General features: G+C 44.5%; 1 protein-coding gene across 3 annotated transcripts in view; it reads right to left on the minus strand.

Annotated features, from left to right (window-relative positions):
- The window catches only part of PDE6A (phosphodiesterase 6A), a 57,560-nt gene extending 55,163 nt beyond the window's left edge, over positions 1–2,397 (minus strand). For all 3 annotated transcript variants that reach the window (XM_032851523.1, XM_032851521.1, XM_032851520.1), the window contains exon 1: positions 1,924–2,397. In XM_032851523.1, the coding sequence (XP_032707414.1) occupies positions 1,924–2,397 (474 nt within the window). The remainder of the gene's footprint in view (positions 1–1,923) is intronic.
- Positions 2,398–11,626: the final 9,229 nt, after the last annotated feature.

Consider the following 11,626-nt stretch of genomic DNA (forward strand, 5'->3'; position numbering starts at 1 on the left):
ATTTAAAATGACCACTGGGAAACAGCACCTAGTTCAATGCCCTCATTTCATAGATAAGGAGGAAGTACGGAATTAGCAGATTAGCGAAAAATGTGGGCACAAGGCCAGAGTGATCAGGTTCAAGTATCTGCTCTGTCACTTTCTGTCAGAGTGGCTCTGAGCAAGTTATTAACCTTTCTGGGTTTTAGCTTCACCATCTGGGAAACAGGGATAATTAGTTATGTTATAGGACTGCCATGATCCATGTGGGCTACCGTTAAAGTCTAGAGAGAGTTGAAGGGAGAACAGACTCCAGTCTGGTTGAAAGCCCTCTGGATGCAGAACAACTCCCCCACCCTCGGATGTCCAAGGGGAAACAGGGGAAAGATGAGCCCCCATGGGAGATCCAGCCCAGTGGATTCCAGAGAAAACCATTTCTCACAGAGGCCAAAGTCTGTGCTTCTCTTGCCAAGGAACCCAAGTCCAAAAGACAACCCATTCGAATTCCTGCATTTGTGGATATGAAGTCTTGGCTCTGCCCTAATTCCCTGGTCACTTTGGACAAGCCCCTTCTCAAGCTCTCCTGACTTTAGGCTCCTCAGCCTTTAAATAAGGCAGATGGATGAGATAATTTCTGGAGACTCCTCTCTCCCCTCTTAACCTTATGACCCTTAATCTGAAATAAGGCCCAGAGGTAAGGTGAGCACAGTGACAAAATGTCCGGGCTGCATCTTGGAAATGCCTGAACACAGGCTCCTGGTTTGGTCAGTGCTGCTGACCAGGCTTGGGCCCTGCTATCGTGGGGCAAACATTCTCTGGGGCAAGACAGGTGTTCAAGGAAATGAGTATAATTACCTGATGGTGAGTCTTTTACGCGAAGTGTTTACTGAGCTCCTGCTTTGTGTCAGACATTTGTTGGGAGAAAGTGGAGAATAAGGCAGGCCTAGATAAATGGTCCCTGGCCCCCCAGGCTTATTATGATAAATGGTTTAAGGAAGGAAATTGTAGCAGGGGAATCTGGGAGGGCCTCCCAGAAGAAGTGACCTGCAAATTGAGATCCAAAGGATAAGTAGGAGTTGGCCCCAGGGGCAGAGAACCATCGAGAGAACCGTATGAAGGGTTTTGTCCCGGTGATCAAAAAGGTCTTTATCAGAACTGCCAGTAGAATCCCGTGGAATGCAGGACTCAGAGACAAGAGCCAGGTGCTTAACCAAGTGGTGCTATTAACATTTCCAGGAATGAGACAGACTGCCATCATACCTCTTCTGGTGTAATGCACACAGATAACCACAACCTCCCTTCTAGGATATTCTTATTAGAAATGCACGACCTCGAATCTCATCAGGAAAACACAGACAAAGCCCAAATGGAGGGATATTTCTGCAAAGTATTTGGCCTGCCCCCTTCAAAAAACATGAGCGTTGGGGAAAACAAGACAGACTGAGGAACTGTTTCAAATTTGAGGGGCTAAAGAGATAGAGTTTTCTGGGTGTAATTGAGGCGACTGGCAAAAACTGAGTCTGGACTGTTCATGAGATAACAGTCCTGCGTCAATGCTCCAATTCCTGAATTTGATCACTGTACATTGGATACATAGGAAATATCCTTGTTCTGGAAATATATAGCATATTGTCTGCTTTTGACTCCCAAAGTGGTCAGAAAAAAATGGAGAGATAAAGCAAATGGGGCAAGGAACAAACAACTGGTGAATTTGGATGAAAGATAAACCGTTGTTTGTACTATTCTTAAACTCTTGTTAGGTGTGGGTTTTTTTTCCCCCCAAATAAAATGTTATAAGTAAAGTAAGTTAAGAGCAGTGCCAAATTGTCACCATCCCAGGATTGATGGCCAGCAGCTCCCCACCCCACTTGCACCCCCCCAACCGCCAAGACTCCAAGGAATAATGATGCCTCCCTGCCCCCCTTCTTATGGGGAAGAGGGTACCTCTTCTGTGTTGAGGACGTTGGCGATCTTTTTAGAGTGCGCAACGTGACCCACCACACCCATGTCCAGGGGGAACACAATCTCCGAGTCGGGCACCACCAAGCATTCCTCAAGAACTGCATCCTTGTGGACGTTGAAGAGGCGGGTGGCTAGCTCTGCGATGCCATTTCGGACTCTGTACATGAACAGGCTCATGCGGTCTGCCCGCAGGAGGAAGCACAGCTTTTTCATGACGTTGAAGATGCATCTCTCTGCCTGCAAATTCTCCTGGAAGTCACGCAGGAGGTCGAAGATGATTTCACTCTCCTCCACGCTGCTCAGTGAGTGGTAGTCGCTGAAGTCCACGTCTGCCTCCTTGGCCCCCAGCATGTCTGAGATGACCTTGGCCCGGTAGTGGAGGTTGTAGTACTGTTTGGCAAACCTGATGTTCGAGTCCAGGAACTTTTCCACTTGGTCTGCCGTCACCTCACCCATGGCTGGAATCTCACTGGCTGCTTCCGTGGAGAGGTTCAAGCTGGCCTTCCAAGGGCAGGTTTATAGTTTGTGGCAAAATGGAATCAGGAGGTGTGTCGTGCCAAGCTGGGCTTCTGTGGGTCTGGCCTGTGGATCTGGCTACTATGGCTGCAGAGTTGAGGGAGAGAGCTCGGGAGATTAAATCATTAATATTTCCTGAGAACAAGGATTATGAGAGGATCAGAAGGTTCCAGATGCTGCCGGTCCCCAGATGGGAGAAGGTGAGAGTTTCTTTCACCTTGGCCTAAGAGCTGAAGAGGGATTTCTAGACAGAGGCGAAGTGGGCAAAACTAAAAACAACCCCGAAGCAGGGTCTGCCTGCTACTGTAGGTGTGTTTTCTCTGCCTGCTGGGTGTTTTCCTTCAACATTTGACACAGAACCCTATATACACTGTTTAGGAGATTTCCTTCAGCTTCTCTTGGAGAATCGTAAGATCTAAGAACTCTGAGCCGGCTGTCCTTCCTAAAGGAATGGCTAAAGCTGAGAGGGACTGCCCACCCCGCTCCCATCCCCCTGTCCCCTTTCCCAGAGCCTCCCCAGCACGGCCTCACTGCGCATGCTCACCATTCAGCCTGCTTCCCGGTGTATCTTCCGGGTCTGGCACCTGTGGGCTGCAGTTTCAGAATCTGCATCAAAGTCCTTCCCAGCTTTAGATGTCAACGACCCTTTAATTTTATTCAGATTTCGAGGGGCCCTAGTGAAAATAACATTGTTCATATTTTTTTCTTTTATTACAAAAATACATGTTCACTCTAGAAAATACACGAAGAAGATCATTGAAATCACCATAATCTTGCTACTCAGAGGTAACCTCTAGTGAGCACTTTTGTTTCTGGTCCTTTCTGTAGAGTCTCGCTTTTAAAATCTATTTCCCCTAACCTCCCTCCCCCTCCCCCAACCGCTCCCATCTTCCTCTTAGCACTTTAATGTGGTTTTTCTGGACACAATCTGTATTTTTGGATTGTCAGAAATGCACACAGAGTCTAGTTGCTATTGGTTCTTTATGAATCTTGAAATACCATAATCGTCACTGAAGTGCCCTCTAGTACACTAGGGGAGGATGAGAACATTTTCTTTCTGATGAAATGTACATTCATTTCCATGAATATACCTGTGAAAGTCTTGTGTCTCTATATTGTAAACACTGTGGAATGCAGGCTAATGGACTGTTGCTGGTACTCTGAACTTTGCAAATAAACTTTAATGGAAAGTAGATTACTTCCTTTATTGTACTGTGCAGTAAATTCTTACAGAGTATTGTGCCCATTCGGCACTGTGTACACAGGTGACCCCTTGGCTGGCCAGGCCACGCAGCAACCTGAATTTCTACATTCTCACCATAAATAACATGAGCCCTCTGTCTGGAACGCTCTTCCCCAGCTCTCTGCACACCAGCTCCTTCTCAACCTCAAGGTCTCAGCTCAAACTAGTCAGCGCTTGTCTTACCCCGAGTAGACCCTCCCCAGGGGCTGCTTGTCACATCACTCTGTTTCTTCTATTGAATTTATCACTGTTAAAAATTATCTTGCTTGTTTTTTGTTTCTTTGTCTGTTGTTTGTCTTCACATCTATATTATGAGTTGCATGAGGCGGGGACCTGCCAGGGCTGATTCCCTAGGCCTTCCAGTGCTGCCTGGCACATTCCTGATGCTCAGTAAAGAACCAACTTATCTATAAAATTAGAATGCTTTTACATGACTGTTGTGGAGATTAAGTGAGAAAGCCTATAGTATAGGGCCAAGCTATGTATTACCCAGTGCTTTATTAAGCTGAACCCTATGAAATTGCCCCTATTTTTTGTCCTACACAAACAGCAATTTCATAGAGTTAATTTAATAGTAGTTATCCAATAACTTTCAGAGATCAACCGGATTTCCTTGAAGACAGTGCTCTCCCTTGTTCTTGAAGGTATGCAAGCTGAGGACTGAGCAAAGAGATTCCAAACACCAGCATTAGGAAGATGAGTCTGGGGCTAGCAAGTCAGTAAGGAAGCCGTTGCAATCTTCCCAAAGGAAAGGAATGGGTCTAGGATGGGGGTTGAGAGAGTGAAGAGAAGGAAGTGGGCATAGAAGCAAGAAGAAGGGTGTAGAAGACATCCTGGCTGACTGGGAAAGAGAGACATGAGAAAGAGTGGGGCAGGCCAGGGTATTTTGTGTGCTGTTAGGGCCCTGTAGGAAACTTGACACTGAGTGGCCCCTTTTAGCACATTTTGCTGGTGTCCAATGTTGACTTAGTCTCCATTTCCTGGTTGAAAGCTTTTCCTCTCCTAGCTTGCCAAACCCCAAGTCTAGGTGAAGCCACAAAGAGAAGGGAACTGGTTCCATCCTTATAATCCCTGAAACCGTCTGCTTGGTCTCCAACCTCATTTATACTTATCTTGGCTCACTCCCTTGTTTCACTTGTTCTTACCCTTGACCTACAGTTGTTATCAGTTCCTAATTGTCTGGTCATCTGTTGACTTAGTAACTTTATTCAACTACTTGGGTTACGTGTTGATCAGTCCCCGAAACTTGGCTCATCTGTGATGTTCTCCTTGTTTGACTTTGAGGGTCTATAATATGGGTCAAAGAATGAGCTTGGTAGAAGTTGGTCCTAAGTGCATTTTAACTTGCTGTGCATTTTCCTAAAGCTCGGATTCTGAAAGGGACTCTGGGGAATCCTGAAAAGACAGGTAAAATTAGGTCCTAAATACCTGCCCTGTGACCACAGCAGTAGAAAGGCAACAGGCAGGAGCGTACACCTGGGTTTTGGATCCAGAATGGTTTGTGTTTGAATTCTCTTCCTATCTTTCACAAACTTGGGCCTTTGACGGATTACTTAATCTCTGGTCCCAATTTTCTCATTTGCAGTTTGTGGATAACAATGATAGTTATAGAGCTGTTGTGAGGATTGGAGGCGGTGATTCTATTGAACTTGGTTGATAGACAGTTCCCAATAAATGTAACCTTTAATAATGATCACGTAAGGGGCACCTGGGTGGCTAAGTCATTAAGAGTCTGCCTTCAGCTCAGGTCATGATCCCAGGGTCCTGGGATCCAGCCTTGCATTGGGCTTCCTGCTCAGTGGGAAGCCTGCCTCTCCCTCTCCCACTCCTCCTGCTTGTGTTCTCTCTCTCGCTGTCTCTCTCTGTCAAACAAATAAATAAAATCTTTAAAATAAAAAAAATAATGATAATGTAAGCAGAGTATGAGGCAGTAATATTCGTAGAAAGCAGAAGTAATGCAAACATACCTATTTTCCTATTCTTTTGTTAAACTAAAACTCTTATTTTTCTCTTTATAATGTTATACATCTTGGTGCTCTAGAAAATTGAGAAAATACAGGCAAATAAAAAGAAGAGAACAGTTACTACCCAGAGAAACATTTTGATGTACATCCTTCTTTTCTAACAATATAAATTTAAGTTTTATAACGGAAATGTGACGATGTAATATGCATTTTGTTTGTTTAATAATACATGTAAACGTATCTCTATGCCATTAAATATTCTTCTTTAATGGCCTAATTGGCCTCCACTGAGTGGCTGAATCATAACTTTTTTGTTTTTTGTTTTTTAAAGATTTTATTTATTTGAGAGAGAGTGAGAACATGAAAGGGGCGAGGGACAGAGGGAGAAGCCGGCTCCCTGATGAGCAGAGGGCCTGATGTGGGACTTGATCCTGGGACTCCAGGATCATGACCTGAGCCGAAGGCTGTTGCTTAACCAACTGAGCCACCCAGGTGCCCTGAATCATATGTGTAGTAACATCTTTGCATACTTATTTGGTTATTTTCTTACTTGTTATTAAAAAACTTGCCCCAAAAGACAGAACGATTTCACTACTAATCTTTGAAGATGTTGCCTTGGCTATCCCAAAATACAAGAGTTTAAGTAAAGAAATAATGGGGAAGTCAACATTTTAATGCTAGGATCATGTTCTGTTTTGAATGACCATCTCCCAGTGCACCTGGAACATACCCATGAAGGAAAAAATCTGGGATTCTAGGGTTTGTGATTTCTGGGACAAGTCAAATAACAGATCACTTTCTGTACCTAAATATTTGTAGGAAAAGTGACTTATGCTCCTTCACCCTGGTTAAAAGTCACATGCTTTTTCTTTCTCCAAATTAAATGTTCTGTGTTCCCAGTCTCCATCCCACAGTGCTGGCAAGATATGAAATCTGGGTAATTATTGTTACTGCTGTCCCAGCCCAGGTTCATGTGAAGGCCTGTTGGTCTAACTCAGTGCAGCCAGGGAACAACCCTCTGGCCTTTCATTCACACTGATACCATAAATGTGCCCCTTATTCAGGTTGGTATGAACCCTGCAAAGCTAACCATTCTGCTCTTCACGGGGATTCAGAGGTCCTCCAACCTCCCAGGCAACCCATATGGGAGGATTTCCTCCCTTCTGCCCATGGCAGAAAGAGGCCCAAATTCTTGCCACTCAAGTGTCCTGCAAAGCCTACCCCCATTGCTTGGCCTTGGGGAGGCTTTCAAAAATCTCCTTTCTCCCTGACTACTTGGCTCTCTGTTCTTTCCTTCTGGGACAGTTCAGCACAATTTCCCTCAAAGGCCCAAAGTGGGAAGGGATCTCTTCTTGAGCCTGAGAATGGTTACTTCCTGTCCTGCCACACAGTGGCCCTGAGAGGTGAGTGAACAAAAGACCAAGCCCCTTCCAAGGAGTCAGGTACGTGACAGAGGGAAAACATCTATAATAGTTCAAAGCACCCTTTGTAATATTAAGAGAATGACAACAACATAAATGTCTCTCAGTGCTAAATGAATGACCGTGAATCCAAACACTGGAATACTATTCAGCTGCTGTGACCAAAGATAGCCACAATATTTCTTTTTTTCTTTCCTTCTTTCTTCCTTCCTTCCTTTCCTCCTTCCTTTCTTCCTTCCCTTTTTCCTTTCTTTCTTTCCTCCATGCCCAGTGTGGAACCCAGTCTGGGGCTTGAACTCAAGACCCTGAGATCAAGATGAGCTGAAATCAGCATTGGCCATCCCAGATGTTACCAAACCCTTCCACTTGTATGTGGATGAAAAGGCAGGGGTGACTGAAGGAGTTTTGACTCAGACTCTGGAGCAAGAAGCCAGATCCAGTAGCGGCTGGGTCCCCCTTGCCGCCACGTAATTGCTGCCATGGCCCTCCTGGTCAAGGACGCAGGTATATTTACAGAAATGGACTAAATTAGATTATAAAGGGGATTGGGCTAAGACTAGAACAGGAAAGTTAATTCTTCCTCAAAGACTAGGAGAAATTAGTAAGCCAAATAGATCAGGACACTCATTTGGGGACACGCAAACTTAAAGAGTTTATGGGCAAACGGTTCCAGGTTTATAAATTACAGCGTATGGCTCAGGATGTGGTTGATAAATGTGCTCAATGTCAGGCGGTAAATGCGGGAGGAGCTAAAATGGGAAGAGGGAAAAGAAAATGAGGTAAGAAACCAGGAATTTATTGGGAAATAGATTTTACAGAGATGAAACTGGGAAATTATGGACACAAGTATATGTTAGTTTTTGTGAATACCTTTTCAGGCTGGGTAGAGGCTTTTTACGCCAAACATAAAAAGACAGGAGTGGTAGCCAAAAGCTACTAAAAAATAATTCCTAGGTTTGGATTACCTCTCATGATCGGATCAGACAACGGCCCTTCATTTGTGAGTTCAATCTCACAGAAATTGGGCAAGGCCATGGGCACTAATTGAAAACTACACTGTGCCTACCGGCCCCAAAACTCCAGATAAGTAAAAACACAATAAACCAGACTCTTAAAGAAACCTTGACAAAGTTAATTCTGGAGACTGGCGATGGATGGATAAATCTCCTTTTCAGGTTTCTCATTCTTATAGCCTTATTAATTTTAATATGTTGCTTTGTTCAATGTTTCTCTACTTGGTGCTGAGACTCCGTTACTGCAATGACTTCACAATGACAGATGATCCTTACCACACATAGAGATACTTCTTCACTGTCAGCGCTGGATTCAGCTGCCTCTGTCTTTTTTTTTTTTAATATATTTTATTTATTTATTTGACAGACAGAGATCACAAGTAGGCGGAGAGGCAGGCAGAGAGAGAGAGAGGGAAGCAGGCTTCCTGCTGAGCAGAGAGCCCGATGCGGGACTCGATCCCAGGACCCTGAGATCATGACCTGAGCCGAAGGCAGCGGCTTAACCCACTGAGCCACCCAGGCGCCCTGCCTCTGTCTTTTGTAACTCCCCTACACACTCCTCAACTGATTAATGTTGACCCAAATAGGTAGGGACAACTCTATGCCCCTATTCAGCAGGAAGAAATTACAGAAGATGATACCTTCCACCTTCAACTACCTTAAAGATTTAAGGGTCAAAATTGTTCAGAGGAAAATAATAAGGGAACAAAAGTCTGGCTGAAAAGTCAAAGATTTGACTAATCTCCAAAGAAAGGGGGGGAATGTAAGGACCTATTTAGCCAGAGCAACTCCATCTTGGTTAAAAGCCATTTTATTGTTTGTGCAGTAAAACTTAAACTGACCCTGCCCCCCTCCCCCCAGAGAAACTTACTTAGAAACAAGTCTGGGAAACCAGTAAAATATGGTCAGCCAGTTCCTACTAACAGAGCCCAGAATACAAGGCCAGGTCGGCCAATTCTTGATAACAGAGCCCAGAATTCAAGGATGAGTCGGGCCAGGTGGAGACATCCAATCAGTAAGAAACACACATACTTTTTCCTTAACCACCAAAGAATGTAAACCCCACCGTTTGGGCGTCAACCTTGAGCACCAATTCTGACCAGAGTAACAGGCTGGGTCAAACAGCTACTATAGGGTCAACTGTAATTCAATTGGCCACCTGCGTGTGACCTAACATGACTACAATCTCATTGGCCACCTATGTGTGGCCAGACTTTTGCTCTATAAAAGGTAGTCTGTAAGATGCGGAGGGGTCGCCCTCTTCGGATGTGGCCCTGACCAGTCAGTCAGTCAATTCTTGAGCCTGTAAGCCGGGGGTGGTCGCTCTCTTCTCTTCGGAGGCGGCCCTGGCCGGTCAGTCTGACTTCTAATGCTTAGCATAGAATAGAGCTTTGCATAACTTTCACCTTGTCTCAGTCTCATTCCCCTGGCCAATCAGTCTGACTTCTAATACTTGTCATAAAATAAAGCTTTAAATAACTTTCACTTTGTCTCAGTCTCGTTTCGTTTAATAATGGACCTAACAAGCAGTAGATAGCCAAAAAGCAGCTCTTTATGCACTGATATACAACAGTCTTCAACATAGAATATTAATTTTTAAAAAGTGTAAAATAGTGTATATTTTATGTTTCTTCTGTGTAAAGAGACATCGTCTTGTATCTGCATAGATCACTGGTTTGCCAACCCTCTGTGTGCCTTAGAATCTCCTGGGTGTCTTTTAAAAATATCAGTGCCTGAGCTCACTGTACTCGAATTTGATCTTAATATCTGGGAATGGAACCCAAACATTGTTATCTTTTAAAAGTTCTCCAGGAGATTCTGGTGTGTAGCCAGGACTGAGAACTGTTGGTATAGAATAACCGGAAGATAACATAGGAAACTGGTGCTGTGTTTGCCTCCAGGAGGAACAATGGGGTAAGAATGGATAGTGTGGGAGAAAGACTTACTTTTCATCCTAAACTCTTTTGATCTTTTAAATTTGCTTGTACATGTTATCTGCTTTCAAGAACAATCAAACTTGAAAAAAAAAAAAGTAACACCCATAGCAGTGAATATATCAGAATAGCAAATTAGGAATAGCCTATTTGATCATGGGAGTCAGTCTGGGGCCCACTATAGCATCAGAGCAAGTGACCGGTCCCACCTGGGAAGTGTGTCTGGTCAGGAAGTGCTGTGGAGGTAATTCCTCAAGGGGCATCTCACCTGAAATGACTTACTTGTTGGCCCATAACACCCTCACTTCAGTTACTTTTCGGAAAGCAGTTTGGGACAGAGTAATGACTAGAATACGTGACCTCCAGCTGCCAGCACCTCTGCGAACTCCAAGACCAATGGGAGGGAAAATGCCCGGGTTTATGGGCTGGGCTGCTGACCTGCTGTCATTGAAGAAAAGCAGATGAGCAGGGTTTGGCTTATGTGTTTCACCTCTTAGGTTCCTGCAGCAGGAACCTAGAGCATGAAGGTGAGGCAGGAATGGCAGACCAAAATCCGCTTCCAGGGTCCCCTGGGGATGTGTGCTTGCGGGGCAGGCGGAGAGGCCCGCTGCATTAACTAGCAGTTGGAGATGCTCACCTGGGAGGGAGAGAGGCACCACTGACTGGCCTAAAGCTTCCTTTGTAGCACCTCCCTCTTGCAGTGGGTCATATCCACATCTTCTTGGGTTTTGGCATCTGGCAGCTCTCAGTTTGACCTCTGTTTCATCTCAGTTTGATCTGAGATCAAAATCCACTTCTGGCCAGTTGCATGACCTCTTAAGTAACTTAATATTCTGACCCTCATCTGTAATGTGGATTAGAAAGTGTGGAATAAGAGAAAAAAATCATAGCCATTATTAAATTATTAAATAGACACCAGTTTTTACTGGTATCTATTAGAGGCAAGGATGCAAGGTGGATTCTTACATTTGACCAGTACAGTGGGTGTGGTGGGTAAGAGTGGGCTTTGCCATCAGATGTAACTGCGTTAAAATCACATTACTGTCACTTACTAACTGGGACCTTGGGCAAGTCACCTTACATCTCTGAGTCTCATTTCCTCACCTATAAAGGGAGCATCATAATATAGTAACTCCTTGAAAGCTGCTATTAGGGTTAAATTAAATAATGAATGTGAAGACTTTTGTGCATCCAGAGGTATACACCCAGAATTCAGCATCTGTTGCCACTGTGTGTTTTGCAGCCTACAGGTAGTTGGCAAAGTACTTGACACTCATTACCTCACTTGACCCTCTCCAGGAGTGGGAAGGAGGGGTGCATTAGGTATGGGGGGTCGTGGAGCATCAGCTACCTTTGGAGAAATGAGAACACTAATAGCTACTGACTTATCTCCAGTCACAAGGGACAGCAACAGGAGTAGAACCCAGGCGTTTTGATTCCCAGTATGGCTTGTGACTTCTGGAAGCTCTGGATCTGATGGTTGACAGAAACTTGAGGATCATCTCTAGACAAGAAATTGAGTTATTTAAAATTACTGTGAAGAGGTTCTCTGCAAAGGGAGGGAAAGGAAGTTAACCCTTTTGCTTCTTTCACA

This window comes from Lontra canadensis, unplaced genomic scaffold (assembly GCF_010015895.1).
Source record: "Lontra canadensis isolate GAN:19392208 unplaced genomic scaffold, GSC_riverotter_1.0 scaffold5, whole genome shotgun sequence".
In the NCBI taxonomy this organism is placed as follows: domain Eukaryota; kingdom Metazoa; phylum Chordata; class Mammalia; order Carnivora; family Mustelidae; genus Lontra; species Lontra canadensis.